Genomic DNA, 24,015 nt, shown 5'->3' on the forward strand with positions numbered 1-24,015 from the left:
TGTGTGTGTGTGTGTGTGTGTGTGTGTGTGTGTGTGTGTGTGTGTGTGTGTATAAGTTCTTGTGGAAGCCAGAACAACCTGTCAGAGCCCTTGAAGCTGGGGTTACAGGTAGTTGCCAGTCATCTAGTGTGGGTCACTGAGCTCAGGTCTTCTGGAAGAGCAACCAATCCATCTGTCTAGCCCTATACTGTTGTTTGTATTCTTTAATCTCATATTTATTGGGACTCTTTTAAAAACTATGTACTGATGATTTTTATAGCCACTAAAAAGCAGTGGAGGTATTTCTTCATGATAGTCAGTTATGAACTTGTATCTTTAGATGTGTCTCCAATAAATTACTATACTCTGCTAAATGTAAAATACCTTTCATTTTGACTCTATAGAAAATAATCACATTCAATAATATTTCTCTGTTTGGGCATAGAATTATTATTAGACTTTCCAAGTTTCCTATTCCAACAAGATACTCCAATTGTAAAAACAAAACAAAAACAAAAAAATTGTATTTCAGCAAAAATGTGTTGTCAATATCATTAAAGTTATTTTTAGAAAAAAAAACTTAAGATGCTAATGCTTAACAAAATAAATGGACATACTGTTATTGTTTTAAAATTTTTCTCCCTGGGATGAATGAACTGAAGGCAGGAATTCCTCCTTTATCCTCAACTCATCTCTGCTCACCAAAGGGTTGGTACAGATAGCTTATTCTGTGTTGATGGGTTAAGTAGCTATCGCAGCATTTCATCTATTTAAACATGAATTGAAAAGCTTCCTTTGCCTCCAAAGGAAAAATAGTCACATATCACTCACATGGTAATTATCGCCAATGCAGCTGCCCTACACTGCTGACCATCACTGTTTTAAGCCTGAACAACTACACAAACTGTATGCAGATTTCATTAAACATTAAGCCAAATAAATGCTGTCCTCCACACCAATTACTTATGTAAGAACAGTGGTCATCTCACTTGTCTCAGAGCTAAAAATGTAACAGAATCAATGTTATTGACTTAGTCTGTGGTTCCGTGAAAAAGTATTACTGCTATCCTTCTGCAAGAAAAGAGGTCTGTCTGCCTTTCATGTTAAAGTAAATGTTATGCTAATACGCACAAATCCAGACTGAATAAGGTTCCTTGAAATGTCACTTGAGTCTGAAAAGGAAAGAAAAAGTGCCTGACCTCCATCACGATAGAAATAGTCATTAATTTGCATGTTGAGCCTCTCTAACACAGTGGTCTAAAGCTAACACTTCCATTTGTCTAATGAGTTAAAACATTTAGCTATTTAAACAAATACTGTAGATTATAATCCCAGTAGTAAGAGAATAGGGGCCAAAACTATGCAACATTTTGAAAACAATGGGGTGGGAGTTTCCTCATATCTCTTGAAAATGGTATTTATATGATTTATATGGTAGTGTTTGATTTTTTTTTTCTTTCACGAATGCCATAAACTTCTAAGCAAATGACTGTTACAAGACACTGAAGTCTTTACAAATGGAAGAGGTAAAGTTGTCATATTTATCACTTTATACATAATAAATCAGAAAATAAAATGAGTCCTAAATTATATTTTTTGTTATATTCCCTTCAAATATAGGTAATTGTACTCCATTCAAAAGTATAGTTACACTAAAAATTCAGTACAATCTCACAATTTTCTAACATATATTTTTATCTCAACTTAATCTTATTTAACAATTATGGTACACATATATGAAAACAAAAGAATACACTAAAACTATAAATTTGACATAGAAATTTAAAATGAAATTTTAAAGAGGTCAACAAGACCAAAGCAGGCATATTGATATATATCAGTCATTCCAGCACTTGTAGACTGGATTTAGGATGTACTTAAAAACTGTCTCAACAAATACTGGAGCAACAACCAGTATGGTTCCTTGACTCATGAGCCTCTGAGTTAATGTGATGAGATGCAAGTCACCCTCATGGCTTTCTTTCTATACTATCACGTAGCCAGTCTATGCACCCATGTGAAACAACATGAAATCCAGGCTTGGTTTTTCTGTGCTGTATCTCATTAGCACTTCTCTTTAAATACAAGGTTAGTAATACTCAAAAACACTATGACTCTGTCAAAGACCAAAGATGATTGGGAAACGTTTCAACTAATCCACACAACTTACAACTCCAAATTAAACACATATCTTGGACTGGTCTCCAGAGCAGAAAAAGACAATAATGAAACCTGATTAAATCCAAATAATGTTTATCCTGTATTTAATCATTGTAACATTTTTTTCACTAGGTATGACAAATATTTTGTAGGTGTATGAAATGAATGAAAGTGTGCTCAAGATATACAGGCAATGCTGAAGGACTGTTGTTTTTATAAACTGAAATATCCCCAAATTAAAGCTTCATTTTTAAAACTGCAAAATTTTTAGTCTCAACACTTTTGTTGCTGGGGTTTTTGTTTGTTTGCTTTTATTGGTTGTTGTTGTTTTTCCTTGGTTTAGTTTTGGAGCCTATGTAGCTTTGATATCTTAGGGCTCACTATGTAGACCAGACAGACTTCTGTGGACACATATTTAACTTGAAATTCTTGAATGAAATCAAGTATCTCTAGAAGGAAACACTTGATAAATTACAGATTGTACACAGATTAGTAATAAATGTGCTGGCTGTTCTGTCAGTGGATTGAAAGAAGGAGGGGGCAGAGGAAACGGAAAGAGAACTATTGCTTTACAAGAAGAGAAAAGCTGAAAGATTTATTTGATAACAGATATAAAAGTATTGATTGATTGATTGACTGACTGATTGATTGATTTTGCCTCTGCCTTCTTATTGCTGGGATGAAGACTTGGTCTATCACACCCATTTTGGAAAATGGTTTAATAAAAAAAATTTAGAAAACACAAATTATTTTTTTTATAAGATGTACAGCATTTTTTGATTTTTTGGCAATGTTGCAGTGGAGAGACTATGATTGGTAAAAGAAGAATGAAAGTAATGGAAAGCCTGTCTCTGAGGAAAACAGGGCGAGTGCCAGGAACTCATTGAGGACAAGCCTCCTGGGAACCCATCTACTTGATGAGCCTCTGCTTGTTAGTGTCTGTTTTATATAAGTCCCTGTGGCTATTTATACTCAACAGCCTTTTGTTATAGATACTCTGGGCAGTCAAGAAAGGCATTTCAGATTAAACAAAGAAGGCCCATAATAAGGGACACTTGCACATGGGTGGCCATGAATCCAGGGAGTCATTAGTAAACATACAAGTAGGCCTGGGGACAATAATACCTCAGGGCTGAGTGGAACTTGGATGTGATAGAATGTAGAGAGAATGATCAGAAACTAATGTGGATTTCGACTGAGGGTCATCATAAGTGTGAAAGACAGGGAAATGCACACAGTAGGTAAGAAGCCAAAACTATGAATCACAAGTGTGAAGCTATCGAAGACATAGGTGTTTGGGGTGGTGGAACCATGAATGTTGGTGATCTGAACTTTGTTTTACATGATAGGCTTACCTTCCTCTTGGCAAGTCTGCATCATCTTTTTTCCACCTCACCGTTGGCTGGGGATCTCCTTGGACCTGACAACGGAATTCTACAGCCTCTTCTTCTAGCACCACCTGGTTAATTGGCCTCCTGAGAAATGTGGGTCGTTCTTTGGGAGAAAAATAAAGAAAAAGTATAGTCAAATTAGATGAGGTATATGTGATTTGTATATAAATAATTGAAAAATATAGCAGGTAGGTAGTTTATTCTTAAGACACACAGACCTAACTCTGCATCTTACCTATATCAGGTAAATCTTTATTAGTCAAATACAATTAAACAGAAAGACATTTTTGAACCTAAAAGTCAAAATGGTTTCTGTATTAAACTGTATAGCCTCCTGGAAAAGAAAAATTTGATATGCAGTGAATTTCTGCCTCAAAATAAGTGAAACCAGTCATTGAATTACAAAACATGAAATGATTTACAAACAAGGAGTTTAAAGTCATTGTTCTATTATTGTTGTTCAAAGCAGAAAAAGTAAAAGATAAAGCTGATGAAAATTAATAAAGAGTAATAAATATTAAGAATGGGATCCTCCATAGGATCCCAGGGAAATGCTGCACTTACAAAGATATTCCCCAATATTTTCCACTTGATATACTACTTTATAAAGACTCAATACATTCCTCAGTATTTTAATTCGTATCTTGAAATATGTTGAATATTTTTAAAATACAGTTTTGTTTTGCTAATTATTTTCTATCCTACCTAAATGTCTTCAGGTTTTTTTTTTCAGTATTATTTTTTAGTATTTTAGTCTTTTAATTCTACACTTTATAGTATAAAAGTACTATATTCTAGTACTTTTCTATACAATGAAAAATATTCTTAATTTTAAGTGTCTTACCATCAAAGAGATATATGAGACAAAGCTAGTTTAGCCACTGCCCGCCCCCAAAACAGTTACATTCCTTATCCAGTATCTGTCCTTTTAGATAAAGAGCAGCCACTAGAAAATGTACCTCTTAAACTTTATGAACACTGCCTTTGGAATCATATATTAACTCCAAGTTTGCTACTTTCTGGAGGAGAAGGTAATCTAAGTCATGAAAGACAAGTGAGTTCCAAGGGGAGCTGAAAAGTGAATCTGGCCATATGGCCATGGCTAGCCCTTTAAGACTTCAGTTTCAACTGTTCCAATTTAGAACTGTGAAAATAATGTCACATAGAAAGAAATGCATTGAGCAGGAAACCTTCCTTGGAACTAAATCACTTAAAATAACACACTAAGAACACAGGTTGTGAATATGCATTTTTATTGACATCAAGATCAATATTCAGAAAACAATTGTGAAATGCCAAGGGAAAATTTTTTTCTCAAGGAATTCAATAATTGTGGGCATTTAAAAGGATGAGAAGGTTAGGTCTCCACAGAGAATTAGACACTAGATGTTGGCAAAGAGCTACATATATTCCAGGATTTGTATTCTGCCACTTCAATGTTCAAACTATAAAAATAGGCTGATAGAATTTTATCATGAACGGTTTCTTTATTTTTATTTTATTATTATGTTCATTGTTTATGTGTGTTTTGACTGAATATATGTCAGTACATCACATGTGTGCAGTTTCTGTGAAGGCATCAGAATAAAGCATCAGGTACTAAGAGACTACAAGTACACAGATGGTTGTGAGCTATCCTGTGGGTGAGGAAAATCAAACTCGGGTTCTCTGGAAGAACAGCCAGTCTTTCCACCACGGAGCCATCTCTCCAGCCTGTTATTCTGGAAAGTTTATAATGTAGAATTTGCAAACAACCCAGACTAGAAAATGATGTTTTGCTTCCAGAGTATAATGTTGGCAGAATTAATTATCCATAAAAGATTCTGCCTAAACCACAGAGCAAATGTACAAGTTGGAAGGATTAATTTAATACATTTTCCATTTGTGTGTGTGTGTGTGTGTGTGTGTGTGTGTTTGTGCACATTGTGTGCATGAACAAGCATATGGTGAGAGAATGTGTAAATGTGTGTGGCTGGAACAAGTAGAGGCCCAGTGTTGATACTGGAAATTACTCTCCGTAGTTCTTTTATCTTATTAATTTACTCACAATTCTTTAAACAAACTCGGGGCATCATGTCTATTGTCACATCTTGCGCTAGTCTCTGCCTCACCTTGCTAGAAATGAAAAAAAGAGCTAAATCTCCATGTCCACAGGTATTTATAGTATCTGGGGATATGAATCATTAAAGCATTGAACCATCTCCATAGCCCCAACCTTGTCCTGCTTTTCCTTTAAATGATGGACACAGTGTTCGTCAACTATGTACTTTAAGCATGATGCTGCTGAGTTATTGTTTCTGTAGTCCATAGACAATAGGATTAGTTTCTCTTTATAGGTGTTTCAAGTGTTGATAATACATTAGCATAGGAAGTGAGAGGGAAATTTCCTATGCTGTTTGATGCATTCATCCAGAGTCTGAATTCACCCCCTGCTAACAGGGAGGAAACTACTAATAACATCACTTGAGACTGAGAAATGAAATTTCAAGAGGAGACCTCTTCTGTGTTCTCTGATGTTAATGGGACTATTGTACCCAAATCTGGCCTATGGAGAAACAAACTGTAGCAGTGTTTTCAGTCATTAGGCAAATGTGAATGTAGGCTCTCCTACCCCAGGCTCCAAACTTAATGGCTTGTAAAGAGCCAGCAGCTTGGTTATATAATGAAAGTGGTGGGAGATGGAACAGCCATAGAGTGAGGACCATGGCTGTGAAGGACATGTGGGAAAGTCAAAGAAGAGGATGCCCTAACTGATGGAGAAGTGCTGAAGGCCCCAGTGGTCCATGGCAGCCCCCTTTCAAATGTATATGACAAGGATCACATTGGTGAATCTGTGAAAGGTCAAGTAAGAGAGAAAAATAAACTATGCCAAAGGGTTACTGAGTAAAATTATTTCCTTTTGTACTGACAGAGATTCTGAAGGCAGTAGACTTAAGAGATCTAAAACAATTTTTCTATCAGATGTGCAGGATGAAATACAAAAATATAGAAGGAGTTTTAAACAAATTAAACATGTTGGTAAGTATGGTGTATATTTGATCCCAGCCTAGGCCATTGTAAGTAAGATTTATGTTTTTTAAGTGAAATTAATTTTCAATCAATAGTGAATGAAGGCTATATATGTAACTGTAAGAAGTTAAATTTATTTCAAAATAAAACAAGTATGGTAACATCTACAGTTATAGCACTTAAATTTATATATCTCTCTCTATCTCTCTATCTATCTATTCTTATGCATAATAAAAATTCCTGTCAAAAATTAAATGCCAATATGACCTTACAAGGTAAAGATGGTAGAGTCTTGTTCTCTGACAAGAGATAGAGTTTCCTGCCCATATTAAGAATCAGTAAGAATGAAAAGTGAGGAATTGACCTAATGAAGATCTGTCTCAGCCATCCCTGTTTGTACTAAAATTACCAGCAAAAGAATGGAGAGTCGGGAAAGGAAGATCCTTAAGTTGATAATGGAACCATCTAGTGAGAGATAAGGATCACATTCAATATCCACCAATGTCTGCAGAGATGTATGTCCATGAAGCTCTGAACAATTAAAATCAACAACTGTGGAAACCTTGATCTATTGAATAAGCCAACTTCATTTTAAGACATGTCAAAATAAGACCGCTGAGTTTTCGCATGGTATTCCCCTTATGTCTGACCACATATTGAAAAGACGGGAGAGAAACCTCTAGAGTCATCTGTGTGCTGCTTATCAATTAGATTAGAGTCCCCTTATGTCGGCTGATCCCTAATTATATATATCTACGCAGTGGTCAGAGGCAACTTCTTTGCCAAAGCAATTAACTTTTTTTTTCTCTGAGATTAACTGGATTTGAATGACCTGCATAACTTGCTTGCAAGGTTAATCCCTCTGGAGATAACAGTGTTGTTTGCCTGTGTGATACTCTGTAGAGGACAGCTCTCAAATAGCCCTGTCAACCTAGTTCCAAATTGGCCATGTAGAGAACCCAACATTACACATAGCTCTAATCAAATCTAATGCCTTGTCTCACTCCAGCCATGTCAACGTTGCTCAGGGAGAAAAATATTAAACTTAACACGAAATGTCATGAATCCAGTAGGTGTTTGAATAACTTTCCTCTCGTTTTTCTGCAACAGTGTGAAAATTATCTACCCAGTTAACACATTCTCCAACTGTACGTAGTCATTTAGAGGGTGGCTCTAAAATTGCCGATGACTGTTCAGTGACAGCTATTTTCAGGATGACCTTAGCAATTTAAAGGTAAAATTCACTTGACATTGTAAAAGCTGTGCTGTGGCTATAATTGCAGAGGTGGGGTTGTTTAAGTCCTGTAAGAAGAAAACTGTGTGATAAAGGGGCATTTGAGCTAACTACTGCTTGTAAACCTTGCCTTGCCTTTATTGGCAACAGCGAGAACTGTCTCAGAGCAGAAAGGCTATAAAGTAAGGAAGTCATAAGATGGTAGGTTTCACAGATCTCCTTTGACTTTCCAGGGTTTGTTAAAGGGGAGAAGCGTGATATCCATTGGATGTGACTACTGTGCTGTTCCAAAAGCCTCGAAATAATGGTCAGGCTCCCTGGATGTGATTGCATTAATTCTGACTGCATTAATTTTGTTTGCCAGTAGCTTTCACCCCTGGGAGCAAAGATGAGAATAGATAGAATTTGGAAGGGAAAACTCTTCCCTCATCATGTTTTAAGCACACTATTTCATGTCATTCCTCATAGTAGAATATAAAGGGCCATCAGATAACATGTTCTCTGTCAACAAAATTCATCGCTATCCTGAAGCATTAAAAGAGGTTTAGAGGAGCTTGAGAAATACGCAACAAGAAAGTACTACATAGCTTCTACAAATCAGTATAGTCTGAATTATTAGATGACAACTGCATCACATAATTAAGGTAGATATTTCATTTCAAATTTTTACGTGTTAGTGTGTGTGTGTGTGTGTGTGTGTGTGTGTGTGTGTGCATGAATGTTTTGCCTGCATGTGTGAAATTGTCCCTTGTGTACCTGGTGACAAAGGAAACCAGAAGAGGCGATCAGACTCCCTGAGATTAGAGTTATAGAAAATTGTGAACTGTCATGTGGGTACTGGAAATCAATGCTACTTCTCTATAAGAGTAGCCAGAGCTCTTAAGCCCAGTGGCATCCCTTAAGGTCAAGCCATAAATAGTTCTTACTCTTTTGAGATGAAATTATTCTTAAAGTTATCTCGGTGTTTGTCTAGTGGCTAAAAGTTGTCATGACATCCCATGTCTCAGTCCCTCATCATTCATGGACTAATTACTAGTATGCATAAACTAAACTGAAACTTTGAGATGACAAAGTTTATAGTATATTTTTTAAATGGATAGGAACCTAATGTGAAGGAATTGGAATACATTATATGATATTTGAAGAAAGCTTTCTTTGTAAAAATGAGAGCAATGAATGAAAGAGGTGGCATGCGGAAAAGAATTATGCATAAAAGAAGTAAATTAATATTGCCAAGAAACATTTAAAATTCGAAACAATGTTGTTGGAATTGTGTGAGACAAAGCCAGCATAGTGGTGAATGCCTGCTATTGGCAAATCATAAGGCAAGAATGTAAGAATTGTGAGTCTTAAAAGAGCCTGAGCTACAGGGCAAAACCTTGTCACAAAAGAAAAAGAAACAAATTTTGTGTCAGACAGAAGAGACACACATGGGGCAAGAACAGATTATTATGAACAGGATAAACAAAAAAAGAAAAGATCAAGATGTTTAACATGTAATTCATAAGTACATGCTCTGCAGAAGCCAAACAGAAAGCCCCCTGAATTTAATAGAGTTATTTTGGTTGAGAGATTTCTGATTCTGATTTACTAGCATACAAATAAATGAGGGTGAGGAGGGGTGCCAGATCGAGGCGTACAGTTGCAGTGTCTCAGAAGAGTGCATTAGGAGTACCCAAGGAGCTGGAGGGGTCTGCAACCCTATAGGAGGAACAACAATATGAACTAACCAGCACCCCCAGAACTGTGTCTCTAGCTGCATATGTAGCAGAAGATGGCCTAGTTGGCCATCATTGGGAGGAGAGGCTCTTTGTCTTATATGCCCCAGTACAGGGGAATGTCAGGGCCAGGAAGCAGGAGTGTGTGGGTAGTGGAGCAGGGTAGAGGGGAGGGTAAAGGGGACTTTCAGGATAGCATTTGAAATGTAAATGGAGAAAATATCTAATAAAAATTTGTTTTTGAAAAAAAAATCACACTGCTAAGAGGTGGAAAAGAAAAATGAGTAATTCAAAAGTTGCAGACCATATGCAAAATAATACCAAGCACGGAGTAGACTTCCCAAGAGGAACTCGAGGGTGTGAGTAGCAGTGGAGAGCCACACTCAATGGGCACTGAAAATAAGAGAAGTATGATCCAATATGTCTTTGTAACTTGAATTACACATACTGGTTTCGATTGTGTCCTGAGCTCCAGTCAGGCGGAAAGCAATAGAGAAATACTATAAACAGGAAGCATAGAATTCTGGGAATTAAGAGTTCAACATAAAAGCAAAGGAAGACAAAAATCGGGTTGAAGATTCCTGAGCAGGACTGAGTGGACACAGAGTCTGCTATTGCCAGGAGAGTGGTAATGGAAGAGCACATATTGCTGAGATGCAAAAAATGAGAACTTAGGCTTTTCCATTTTGAAACAAATACAGTGTCAGAATTGAAATTGAATCATCATACAATGATCTTGAGTACAATTCACAGGTCATAGTATTTGCCTGGCTAAAACTAATTCAAAATGTTTTTGTTTATCTATGTGCAGCAGGCATATAGTGTGTGCATGTGCATATTTGTATTTGAAGGTACCAGTGTATCATGGCACACACGGGGAGGACAGAGGATGACTTCGAGTGTCAGTTCTCACAACCCATTATGTTTCAGACAAGACCTAGCAGGCTAGCTGGCCTGAAAGCTTCAGTGGATTTTGGCTCTCCCTCCCATCTTCCTCTAGAGAGGTTAGAGATGTGAGCTACTATGGCTTTGGGGCCTGGAAATCAGATCCTTATGCCTGATCTCTCAGGCATCTCTTTAGCTATCCTAATTTCAACATCAGTAGCATAAATGATTCTAAGGAGAATATACTAGAGAGAGGAAGACTTTTAAAAAAAGAGAACAAAAATAAAAAATGGTTGGAAAGGAGTTTTAGGTTCACCAAGTTATTATTTTCTAAAATAGGATATAGAGCAAAGTCATAATTAATATATAAAGCATATACTAGAAAAAACAAATGCTTTAAATATTGAAATGAATATGCAAAGCAGGTGAAAACAACAACCAAAAAACAAAACAAAACAAAACAAAACAAAAAACTTTAAAAAGTCACCAAAGATGAGGAGTATGTATGATTGTGTGTGTGTGTATGCATGTGTGTGCGTGTGTTTGTGTGTGTGTACATGCATTCATGCATACCTATGCACATGTGAAGGGTTCATAAAGAAGCAATAAAGCAAAATATTTCAGTCTTTTATTTTGGTTTGTGATACCTATGATACATATTAAAATTGCAATGTATAAAACTGCAATGTGTATTATTTTTACACATTTAAAAATCACTTAGGAAACATATGCCTATTTTTGGCTACTTTTTAATAAACAGTTTTCATCTTATAAGTTATGCGCTTCCACCCTAATTTCTTTGAGAATGTTTAGGATTTTTAGGGCTTGACATATGCGTTAATTATCTGCAGGGTGGGTGTGGGGATGTTCTCTATGAAATGCCTGGAGTTTGTCACAGATTACAGGGCCATTTTGGACCAGAGCACTACATTCTGAATTTAAATTTGATAGTGTGTATATTCTGATTTTTACATTTGACAATGTGCCCTTGGGAAGATTATTTCATAGATAAAAATATGGGAAAGAACAAATAGATTATTCCTCTAGTTTATAAAATCAGTTTATTCTGCTTATACTTTTGTGAATATAGTACACATTAGAACAAAATAACCAAAGTATATTTCCTAGCACAAGTCCTGTTGTTGAAGAACAAAAATACAGGAAGAATAGATTTTTTTTTTTCAGTAGTGTAGATGACTACGGTATAAGCAAAGAACCTTTATTTCTTTTTTTTGTTCTCCTTGCAATTTATACATGAATAATATTTCTCAAGTAGTACATGGCACCTATGACTTTTTCTATAGAACATTCGTTAGAGTAAAGCTGATGTTTTATGGCTACAGAGGAACAATGGTAGCCAAGGACCTCAGGGCGAACTTGCAGCTACATGCAATTAGAGTTGAACATGTGGAAGAGTAATGTAAATCAGGTTTATGATCTTGATACTAAGTGAGAATATTTAATAATGTGGAAATAAAAGGCATTTTTAATGTTCTTGATGTAAAAGAATCAAAGGTCATAAATGAGGTGGCCACCACAGTTTAGCTTATTTCTCTAAAAGTTGGGGTTCCAGCATAGCAAAACTCTCTCACAGGCAAGACCAAGCTTTGACTAAGAGCAACACTTCCCTATTCTAGTTTATATTTCTTGTTCTTAAGCGTTTAAAATGATTCAATCCATCATATTATTTCCTCTTTGCTAACTCCTCCCAGATATGCCTTGCCTTTATAACTGCATAGTTCTATTCTGTCTCTTTGTCTCTGTTTCCTTCTCTCTTTGTCTTTGTGTCTTTCTATTTCTCTCTGTCTCTCCTGTCTCTCTCTGATTTTTTTTGTTGTTGTTGTTTTGGTTTTGTGTTTTGATTTTTTAGTTTGTTTGATTTGTTTTTTGCTTGATTTGGGTGGTTATTTGTTTTGTTTTAACTTTGGGAGCATATTTTTTTTTTCTTTTTAAAAAATGGGGTTTTATTTTTCTGTCAACTTATTGTATATAAACCCCCCCAGGCAAGTTTATACCATCAGATAACTATTTCCCAGCTCCCTAAATCAATTATTCCACAGGAACTGCCTCTAGATAAATTTAATCTCTTGGGTTGGTAGCTATTTTTAAAATAATTTAGAAGTTGTACCACAACTCTTGACAGGTTTAGGGGTCTCCTACAGTTCTCATAATGTCTTTAGGGATAGTAGGGTAAATATTTCATAAAACAGACACATTACTGGTAGATCTAATTGCTTTGGTAATGACATTGAACCCTTTCAATTTCCTTCTGAATGCAGTTTATATGGCTATAATGCAATGTTTTCTACTCAAGACCTTGTGGTAGCTACAAAAAATAGCAATGAGTGTTTCTTTAAATAGAAGAGCCATACTTGTGGGCTTTCAATGCTGATATTCAGTGACCACTAATTTCATATCTCACCAGACAAAACTGTATTTTATTCATTACTGGGTAGAGAGAACTTTGAGACATTTAGAGATGCCCGTGTGCAATTTAGAGACAACCTTATAGTTATCTGTACTAGGTGAACAGAAGTTTACAAGCACACATTGAACAGAGTAATATTTACTCATTGTTTTAATGACTTATGGGAGGTTTCCTGCCCTCTGCACTTGGGACTTCAAATGGGGGCATAAGCACAGGGAGTAATATCAAAGATTACTCAGCCTGCAGGAGGTTTTAAAAGAGGCCTTTATCCTTCCTTCAAAAAGCGCAACCAAAAGTACATTGCTACATCTCTTTCCAGCATGATTTCCCCCATCCTAAGACTGGATGGTGCCTCTCAAATGCAGAAGAAGCCTGACTGGAGACCTATGCCAGACTCAACAGCACATTTGGGCATGTTGTAGAGTAATGACCTTAAGTAGAAATCTTGCTATGTCATGCATGGAATTGGGAGAGGTATTTTAATTTTGAAAGCATTCTCCTATCAGAATGAGTAAAGAAAATTCTATTAATATGTATTTAAATACACATGCAAACACACACATGTCTGTAATTTATGTACGTGTACATATGTATCTGATACATGTGAAATATATCAAAACAGGATGAATGATGAACATAGGACAGGTTCACTTTTCAAATTGTCATGGAAATAGTGGCCTTTTAAAAACAGTTTTTTAACAGACAGTATCCTAAGTACATAAATAAATGAGATATACTGATATTTTTAAATTTGACATGAAAAATTTCATCATAAAGCCCCCTAAAATTCCAATTCTAATCAGTATTGATTATCCAAATTAATGAGCAATTGCTCATATATGTTCAAATTTTTTAGTGTTAAAAAATCACAACTACCTATAATTAGTGATGATGAATATTATCAGTTTGATAGGGTGAAAAATTAGGGAAAGGACCAACTTTACCTTGTCCATGAGGGAACCTCTATTTTAGGTTAACTGAGGTTGGAAACCTAGCCTAAATCTGTAAAGGTACCATCTTGCGGGCTGTGGTCCTGGGCTGAGCTTAAAGGACAAAGTTAACTAAGTGGCAACGTTCTTCTCCCTTCACTGTGGGACACAGATACGATGTGAGAATCCTGCTGCGCCTTGCTACTGCTACTGTGTCTACCAGGCTGTCCTTCAGTCAAGTGTTTGGTCACAGAAAGGAGAAAAGTAGCTAAGCCAGGATGGAGAAGAGAGGCTTACCAAAGACAGTGAGCTCTGCAGGGTCGCTGTCCCTTTCTCCCACCATATTGGTTCCTACACAGGTGTACATGCCAGCATCGCTTTTCCTAGTATTGGAGATCATCAACTTCCCACCACGGATCTACACAAAACAAACCAGAGGAACAGGAAAGGAAAGGAGGTTGTAGTTAATAATTTTGATTATTTAAGAACAATCAAGGCTATTTCTGCTGCATAAATAAAATGATTTTTTTAAAAAAGAGGCACATTACAAATAAAATAGTTTAAATTAAACCATTGAATATTGAGATTGTTTGATATACAGCAAAAGTCAAAGTGTATATTTTCCAAAGAATGCTACTCAATGCAAATCCACTGAAGACCAAATTCTCATCAAGTTCATATTGCAATCTCTACCAAGCGTTTAGATTTTATGTAATGTTATCTCAATGTTCACGTGTCATAAATTCTCATTTACAACAAATGTACCAGATATACATGATATTTATTTTGAAATAAAATTTGTCTACTCAAATGAAATAATTATTTTTAATAAAATATATCAAATATCAGTCACTGAATTTGATTTAAATGCAAAACTAATACATGATATCAAATTCAAATTTTATTTCAGTGAACCTGCCCTTATTATTTTTATATAATACTGAGTCTAGTATAAAATGAGAGATAGTTAATATGCTAATGGCTACAATTTATATTTTAATATCGATGTATAAACATAAATGACCAGTAGAAACCTTTAGAGACCTAAGATATCAATATCATAGTAGAAAATAACAGTTACATATTTAAATTCGTTTAACTATTAGTATAATGTAAACTCACATTATTGTCTTATTAAATCCCATATAAAATTTTATTTTCACATTTAAATCATTTCAATATGTTTTATATGGTAAATTAGCATTTAAATACAATGTGTTCTTAATATGTTAACAAAATTTGTTCTTTCGATTTGAAACTCAGTCTCTCTGGACCTCTCTTATAATTGAACTCACACTTATTCTCTCTTCCTTGTCATCAATTCGGACTTTGTCCTTTTTCCAGTAGATGGTTGGTTCTGGGTGTCCCCGTGGTGGCTGGCACTCCAAGATTGCAGGCTCTCCAGCTGCAACTACCACATCTGTGGGGTTTTGCCGGAAGTCATCTCGCAATACTGAAGAAAAATTAAAACAGCCTTAAGGACAATATTCCATTTTCTCTTGCCAAAATTAACTTCACGTCTTAGCCAGTACTTCTATTACCAAATGCTGGATATTTCTGGTGCACAGGCCATGCCCCTTAGAAAGCAAGCTAAACGCAATCCAAGTACTCACTGGTAGGGACAGTGATGAAGAGTGTCATTTGCCCACATTGGTGCTACAATATTCAGTTTTAAAAATGAGATGTTGAGCAGCTATGAAGTTGGACATTTAGGATATAGTTTTGAGCTTTTGTAACCAAGTAAGGTATAGAACCTTTATTTCACATAATGTGGATCTATTCTCTATAAAGAAAACCATATATGTTTAATGTCTCTGTAAATGCATTACAATGAATACTTAAGATACATGAAACGAAACCTGAGACAAGCTCTGCACACATGGCTTATGGGCATGCGTGTACACAGTTCTAGGAAGGAACTGGACCGAGAAAGTCTGAGAAGCTTTCCTGCTTATGACACGAATGTGGCTGCACTCCACACTTGAGTAAGCAGACTCATTGTTTTCTTTTGAAACACACCAGCACCCACACACAAGGGCTTCATTTTTATTCTCCACCTGCCAAGTGACATCTGGGCAGCGTGACTTGAAGAACTCAGACACCCCTTACAGCATGACTGCAGCCTGAATTGTCCCCCCCCCCTTATTTTTTTTCAGAAGGAGAACAGCAGGTTGGACCTCTGATTTAACCTCCAAAAATCTGGCATGTGTCAGATATCCAAATGTCACCTATCTATCAGGATGATCATTGGTTTTTTTCCTGCTGGCAAGATCAGAAGTCTGTATGCACTATCAGACTAAAGAGGACTGAGTGTATTGGGCAAATAGTGTCCATAACTATTTTAGCATAAAGCATTCAAATCAGGCATTGAGGCTAGTTAACATGTTTACCTCTACTGCCTTCAGGTTTCCTTGTCCTTTTCTTTGACATTACAACACTCACAAGCGTTATTTTGTCTCATGCATTTGCTTCTGTTTACTTTTGTGTTCTTTTTAGACAGCCTCACTATGTCACCCAGGCAGGCCTCGAACCAATGATCCTATGATTCTCCTGCTTATCAAGGACTGTGATTACAGGCATGTATTAAACTCTGTTAAATAAGTTTATTTTAAACTATGTAAAGGTGAAATATATCTGTCCATCCACCCTCCCACGTATCTATCTATCTATCTATCTATCTATCTATCTATCTATCTATCTATCCATCTGTCTACTTGCATATACTGCTCCATTGTATACAAAATAAGTACAAACACTGGAAGTATATATGTTTCTATCTGTATGTGAATATTCATATAATACATAAGTGTGTAAACATACATACATACATACACACACACATATATATAATATATATAATATATATTATATATATATTATACATTGTCTAAACTATCACTAGATAGCTTCATATAATCCGCTGGGTAAAACAACCATTGAAAGTGTTTATCATGTTAAGCCAGCTGCCTTCCCTGTCCTATTATGAGACCCAGCTCAGCTCTCTGCATCTTTCTTTGTTATGTGGTGTCTTTAGGTTAATATCCATTCTCCAAATACTTAGAAGAGTCTCTATCCATTAATAGCCTCAAAGAAGCAACTAGCAAAATTTCAGTTTTTCTTTTCTTTTTCTTATCACATCCTTTAACACATCTTTCCATCTTCATAAAGTCATAGTCACATAAGGGAACAGTTTGTTTCTTATTGAAGGAGCAGTAGGAAAGAATTCTGGACAAACTGTTCATTCTTAGATTTGGATTCATTTAGTGCCTCTTCGCTGAGGATAGGCGTGTTACCCGCTTGCACTGAGGAGGGCATGGGTTTTTTATTTTGTTTTGTTTCCTTTTGTCTTCTTGTCTCACTGGCAAGGGACATGTGATTTCTAAGCATAAAACTGGCTTCTGAAAGCAGAGAGGGAGGTGTGCATTTAAGTGTGACATTCATGTGAGTGGAAAAGGGTTAACACCATGGTTTCCTCCTGTAGGTACATCCTCCAGGGAGAGCAAGCTGGTGAGTAATTTATATTCCGAATAGAGAACAGCTGCCTATTTATGCAATGCTAAGAAGTGCAAAAATATGGTAACAGGGCGAGGAACCCCCTATGATATCCGGCCCTGGCAACAAATGGTGTTTTGGCAGAACCTCAATCTGCTCCAAAATGGCACATCTGGCCAGTTGAAGACCCTTCACCAGATCTCGTCCCCTAAAAGGGATATGCCAAAGCGCCTTAGCTCAAATGATACTTAAGAGCATTGCAAATCATTCCATGAATCAGTCTTACATAGATTTGCCACAATCTAAATTTTGATTTTTTTTAAAAAGCCCTTTGATATGGTGAATAAAATGAAAAAATACATATAATAAACTATAAGGACTGCTCCTTTGAAACAATATAACATGTGTTTATGCATTCAAAAAAAAAAAGGAAAATTACTCCAATTTGCACATGAAGCCAAGAAATCTAACAGCGTCTGTAATTTTAGGCTTTCAGACTGTTCACTCGGGGAGTAGGGTGAGATAATGATATAATTGGTACTGTACCCTCTTCAACTTGTAATATGCTCTTTGGGGTTTGCCTGTAATGCGTCTGACTCGTGTCTTCCCAGTCACATCAGCTCGGTTGCCCTTAGGTGTGAGGTAAAACTTGTCTACTCTCCCTCACTCAAGGAAAACTTAAAGTGACTGCACCTTACTTCTAACAGGAGATTCTAACTGACTCATTTTTTTTTTCCTCTTTCTCTGTCTATGTAGGTGTGTGTTACATAGCCGGGTGATTTCTCCATATGTCTTTGAAAATAAATAAAACTCACAAGGTTTGTGAGGTAAGTAATTATACTTAAAAAAAAAGAATTATGTTTGTGATTATAATATAATTACATCATTTCTCCCATCCCTTTACACCTTCCAAATTCTCCCATATACCCTTTTTCAATCTTTTTTAAAACACACAGCCACTTTTTAAAAATTTAATTGTTGTTTAACACACACACACACACACACACACACACTTATAAGTTGCTCACTCTGTATTAAGTTTGTTGTATGTGTGTTTTTAGTATTGACTGACCATTTGGCATTGAAAAACCAATTGGAAGTGGGGAAAAAAGACCACCAGCAGCAACAACAACAACAAAAACAACAAGAATCCACCAAAAAGCAGGAGGCCTCCCTCAATCCTAGACCAAGAACTAAGGCATCTAGGGAATATTAAAAGGAGGAATAACACTCTAACTCACAAATTTTTAAGAAATACTTAAAAACTGTAAGACTCACAAGGCTCCTTCCTGCCCAATTTTATAAATGCTGGGGACAGAAAGTGCTCCAGGATGCCGGTGTACCTCACGCAAGGAAATCATGCAGCTTTCTGGAATCTTTACTCCTCGCTGGGGTGAGCCTTTTAGAACTGTACCTTTCTTAATCACCCATACCCCTTTAGGTATACCCAACACACTCACTTGTTCACTGAGCTGGACTTGGGCCTAATTTTTTTCTTTGGTCTATTCTTATTGGCTCTCTGGAATGAAGAGAGGTTAATTTACATACATCTCCCCAGGCAGAGTCTCTCAAGAGTTGGTTTGTCTTTGCTTTTCTCCTTCTTACACCCTACATTATCTGATAGACAGGGTTGCTGAAAGCAGACTGAGGGGGGGCTTCCATCCAAGCCCCAGCAAGAAAAGAGACTCGGTCCCACAATATTTGAAGACCCGAATTGCTAGCAAACGTGGTTGTAATTTGTATAAACCAGCAGCTACTATTATAATACCCCATACTAGCTTCACAGTGGCTAATAGTTTCAGATCTTGCATAACTGACTCTGTCTCCCACCTCCACTCTTTCACTAGGCCCCCTCATCTCCCTCTAGTCTTAAGTAATCAGTTCTCTGGTCTTTATTTTTTATAACCTCAGTTGGAGCAAATCGTCACTCAGATATTTCCATCCTAGGTGATTAAAATAAATTAGCAATAACAATATGGTGAGCCTGCACAATAAAAGGACTTTGAGAAGATACATCTTGAAACGGTGCCCTCAGCATCCCCAGCGAGGCCATTAGCAATGGAAAGCCTGAAAACATTCTTGATAGAAGTAGTCATGCACACCAGTGAATAAAGAAAACCATCCTAAGGAAACCAAATTGCTCGTGAGAAGGGTAATCTAAAAAGGAATTGTAATGATAAGCTCGAGTAACGGTGGTCTCAAGACAAAGATGAGTAAGACAGTACTGAACCTGGGCTCTGTGCAGGAAAATCTTATACACTGGGCAAGAGCAGTGTAGAGCTGTTCCACAACCACCTGCTAATCTCTCTGTAGAGAACGAAACTCAACTTCCAAGCACACAGTTTAACATCCCAATATGTAATCTCAGTGAACCGCAACACTTAGAAAGATAGGGCTTTCAGTCGTATATAGAACAAAACAGGACACTCTGGGCTGTTTTGCCACTTTAATGTTGGGAATGGAACTCAGTACCTCATATGTACTGAGGATCACTCAGCTACAAATCCAACCTCTGGCATATTCTTTACAGAGAGACATTTTATTGTATCAGTATACGTTCATTATATATAATAATGGGTTTCATTTTGACATTCTTATATCTGCACTTAATGTGCCATTACCCTGTAGTTCCATTTCCCACTCCTGCTAGTTCACTTCCATTTCTCAACTAGCTCCTGTATTTTCATGTGTGTGTGTGTGTGTGTGCATGTGTGAGAATGTATGTGCACATTAATGTGTGTGTATATGTCTGTGCATTCTTGTGCAATTCATGCAACCCAGTGAGCTTTATTCTTGTTAATCACAAGAACATAATGGTTCCTTCATGGGAATATATGTACCTTACCAGTCGCTACAACACTACAAAAAATATCCCTCCGTCTCCATCAACCATTGACTACTTGTCTTCAGGGAATCGTGAGACCCTCTGAGTCATAACACTTTATGTTGGTGAACACAATCTCCTTCAGGATTTTTGTAGGTAGTCACACCTGGATGAGCATTCAATGACCATGACTTGCCCAGAATTAAGTGCGTTGTACTGCTCTTTCATGGATCAGGGCAAAAGGACATATGAAGATAATTTTTATCTCTATTCTGAAAAGTAATTCAACACCACCAATAATCATAATAGCTACACTTTGCTGAATACACTCTAACTGCCAACCATGTCATTATGTTTTCCTATAGGTCATTTGAACATGGGTTAAATATGTGCAAAGTTCATGCACAGTATGCCTGGCACTAGAACCTTGACAGGAATCATGGTAGCTAACTTCCCCCACCATCTGTTTGCTTATGTTATCACCACTGCCTTCATTCAGTGGATGTTATATCTCCCTAAAATTACAATATCCCATGACTTTCAACACTCCAATGTAGCTATGATAGGTTTCCAAAAAAAGTCATATCAATTGTTTGTTCACTCTCCAGAGGTTTGACTGCATTGCTGCTTCACCTCTGTGAAGAGACACCATGACTGAAACAAGTCTTATAAATGAAAGCACTCAACTAGATGTTGTTTAGAGTTTCAGAGGTTTAGTTCATTACGATCACGGCAGGGAGAATGGCTGAACACAGTTAGTGCTGGAGAAGTATCTGAGACCATTACATCCTGATCTGAAAGCAAAGAAGGAGAGATCCTGGCCTGGTGTTGAAAAGGTCAGCATTGGAACTTTAGGAAGGTCATGAAACACTTGCTCCTCTGGAAAGGAGAGGTTAATTAGCATTTCTCAAACCACAGGGCAGGAACCGACCTGTGGGTGGCAACACATTCTACAGAACTGACCGTTGCTCACCTTCAGACAAGGGAAGTCCTTGTCACCTCATTCCCTAAAGACCAATCAGTATAAAGGGTGCACTGTTCTGCCAATCATATTGTGCCTAGTTGCTGATACTTTGTTGTGCCCCTGGAAACCATATAAGAATTCACCGAACTGGTGCTGGGGGTCACTGCCTCTCCTTTGGGTCTGGGAAGACCCCAGTGCACTGGAACAATAAATTCCTCTTGCTTTTTGCAAGGATCCTGGCTCCACGTGGTTCACTCAGGGGGTCCCCAGTAAGCTAAGGAGTCTTACAGTGTAAGCATTTTCAAAGCCCACTCCTGTGGATACACTTTTGCTAATGAGGTTATACCTTCTGAATCTTCTAATCCTTGCAAACAGTTTTCTCCTTGGTCACTAAGCATTCTAATGTATGAGTCTATGGGGTTAGTTTTTATTCAAACCACCACAAGGTTGAACTAAAATTCTCTCCTTACTACAATGATGGTGTTGCTTAGAACTATGTTTCTAATTATATCTCAAGCCTTGCAATAACTGTGTCCATAACTGTTCTACCCTAGTTACACAGAAACAACTAATTACTAATTTACATTAATGCTTTAAACTTCTTTTGCCTCTAAGCTGCCACTTTGTTCTCTGACTTTGGCTTGTTCTGTTCTGCATGTAACTGCTCTGTGGTTGCCAGTTTCCTACTGGTTCATAAGAAAATTCTCTTTTATATACTTAATCTAGAGAAAGTATTTTTCCAAAGCCTCTTCTTGAGGGGCCACACACAAAAAATTAATCAAATATTATTCATTGGTTGATTGAACCATAAATCTCAAGTTTTGTATTGCAATCTTTTTATTATTTGCTGTAAACCACAATGTTTTCAATTTAATTTTAAAATGGCAATTCGAAGAGAAACTTGAGTTGCTTGGATTTAAGAGGCAGCATCTGTTTTCATTCCTCACCTTGTCTAATAGAAAATCCAGGCACTTTGAGGTTAAGGAAGCTGTGTACTTTCATGCAAGAATAACAACAAAAAAATTAGCAACTTTGATAGGTGTACAGAATAGTAAATCTCAAACTATTATACAAATATAGAAGAGATGGCCATCTGTAAACTCAGGCACAGGATTTCCCTTACCCTACCACCACCATCTCCTACCAAGCACCAATCATAGAACTGGACAGTATTACTTCCAACATTAATAAAGCACTGTGTTCTCATTACATCTATAAGGAAAGCATCCTTTTTCTACATGGTCATTTCTGGCAACCAAGCTAGGATCTCAGGGAAGCTCCAGGTTTTGATGAAGTTGGTGCAGGAGCTGGGAAGATATTGTTGCTCCGTGGTGTGCTTGGGCAGATCAACCCTAGACACAACACCAACTCCAGGTTTTCAAGTGAAATTTCCTTTTATATTAAAGCCAGTTTTCTTTTGCAACCAAACGCTACCCACTGATAACAGAACGAACACATTCTTTCTTTGTCTTATCCTTTACTGTATTAAAAACCAATCTTCAAAGTAATTGTCCTTAAAAATATTTTATTATATTCACTACAGATGCATAATGTATGATTAGACAGGACAGATCACATAATGTATGATTAGCAAGGACAGATCAACTACCAACTGTATACAAAACACAATCTTATATCTGGGGGACAAATTATAAGTGGTTTCTCATGCACAGAAGGGAAATGGGAAAGAAATTGCTCAGTGGGGAAACATCCTGGTGCTGCTGTGCAAGCTGACACCCTGGCACCCCTGCAGCAAGCTGACAATTCCAGCCCCCACCCCCCACCCCTCCAGAAACATGCCTTGTATAAGCAAATTCCCTCAGCAAATGATGCAGATAAGCAGCAGTATGAACTGGAGCGTGTTGAATAAACAAGGATGCCCTGTGACTTGCTCATTTTCAAGTCATAGCACTTTGTGAAGCCCAGAATTCTGTTGGGAATAAAATACACAAAACACACAATTCACGCAAGAGGGATGGCCAGCGCCAAGCTCCTTAGCCAAGTCTTTATTCTTCCATCCTTTTTTTAGCTCTGCTCTGTCCTCACCCACAGTATAATTTGAAGTCTTGCTCACAGTGCCAAGTCTTCCTTAATGTTTTCCATTAATGTTTAAAATTGGCTGAAGGATTCTTAGAAATTGCATGGAAACATTGTGCTCTCTGTAATTTGTATCCGTAACCTCTGTAATGCATATGTTCTCCTTGGGGACCAAGTGTTGAGATCATTCATAAACTCTTGGATCACATGTGGCACTGCAAACTGGTGACATCTGACCACGGCAGACTCCAGGCCTGTCTCTGGCAATCATTTCCTTTGCTTTGCTGTGAAGGAGCCAGCACTTGGCACACCATCAACACTTGGAAGCCTTAGTTTTGGAAAGCCTTGCATCTGATATTTAAAAAGGATCTGCATACCCTACCCATTAGCTTATGAGGAAGTTGTGGCTTGATGCTAATTAATGTTTAATCAGTTCTTCTTTTCTCCCTTAAAGAACTTGAGCCCACAAAATTGTTCATGGGGTATTAAGGTCCCCAGATTCACAGAAAACTCTTAAAAAAAATAATGAAAATTTGAAAGTTATGCAAACTACATTATGTCAAGAGAAAGATAGCATTTAGAAGCATCTATATTAAGGAAAATGTGTTTGGAGTGATACATTACTTCAGAACAAGATTTACATCTCATTAATATATCTGTTCTCCCTGAGTGAGTGGGTCTGAGTACTTCTAGTCAAAGGACTGAGTACAACAACGATACCCATTGCTCAGAGCTAGAAGATAAGAGTGCATTTAATTGAAAAATCTATAACTACACAGATGATATGATCATGAAATAAGGCTGCTCAATATGGTCTCCAATAGACCAATTTTTTTGGCATTTCTGATTGGGGTTTTTTTACTTTTCTAAGATGTGGGTTTGGGAATAAATAAATAAACAAACAGGGAAGTAAACACACTAGTTTTTTTTTTTTTTAATGGAATTTACATTGATGGAGTAATTAC

At 37.0% G+C, this 24,015-nt stretch overlaps 1 protein-coding gene across 13 annotated transcripts in view; it reads right to left on the bottom strand.

The window, feature by feature from the left end:
* The window catches only part of Robo2 (roundabout guidance receptor 2), a 1,496,637-nt gene that overhangs the window by 130,649 nt on the left and 1,341,973 nt on the right, over positions 1-24,015 (bottom strand). For all 13 annotated transcript variants that reach the window (XM_029544828.1, XM_029544827.1, XM_029544826.1 and 10 more), the window contains 3 exons: positions 15,029-15,186; positions 14,031-14,151; positions 3,495-3,633 (listed from right to left, as the gene is read on the bottom strand). In XM_029544828.1, the coding sequence (XP_029400688.1) occupies positions 3,495-3,633; positions 14,031-14,151; positions 15,029-15,186 (418 nt within the window). The remainder of the gene's footprint in view (positions 1-3,494; positions 3,634-14,030; positions 14,152-15,028; positions 15,187-24,015) is intronic.

The sequence above is a fragment of the Mus pahari genome, chromosome 12 (assembly GCF_900095145.1).
Source record: "Mus pahari chromosome 12, PAHARI_EIJ_v1.1, whole genome shotgun sequence".
Taxonomy (NCBI): Eukaryota; Metazoa; Chordata; class Mammalia; order Rodentia; family Muridae; genus Mus; species Mus pahari.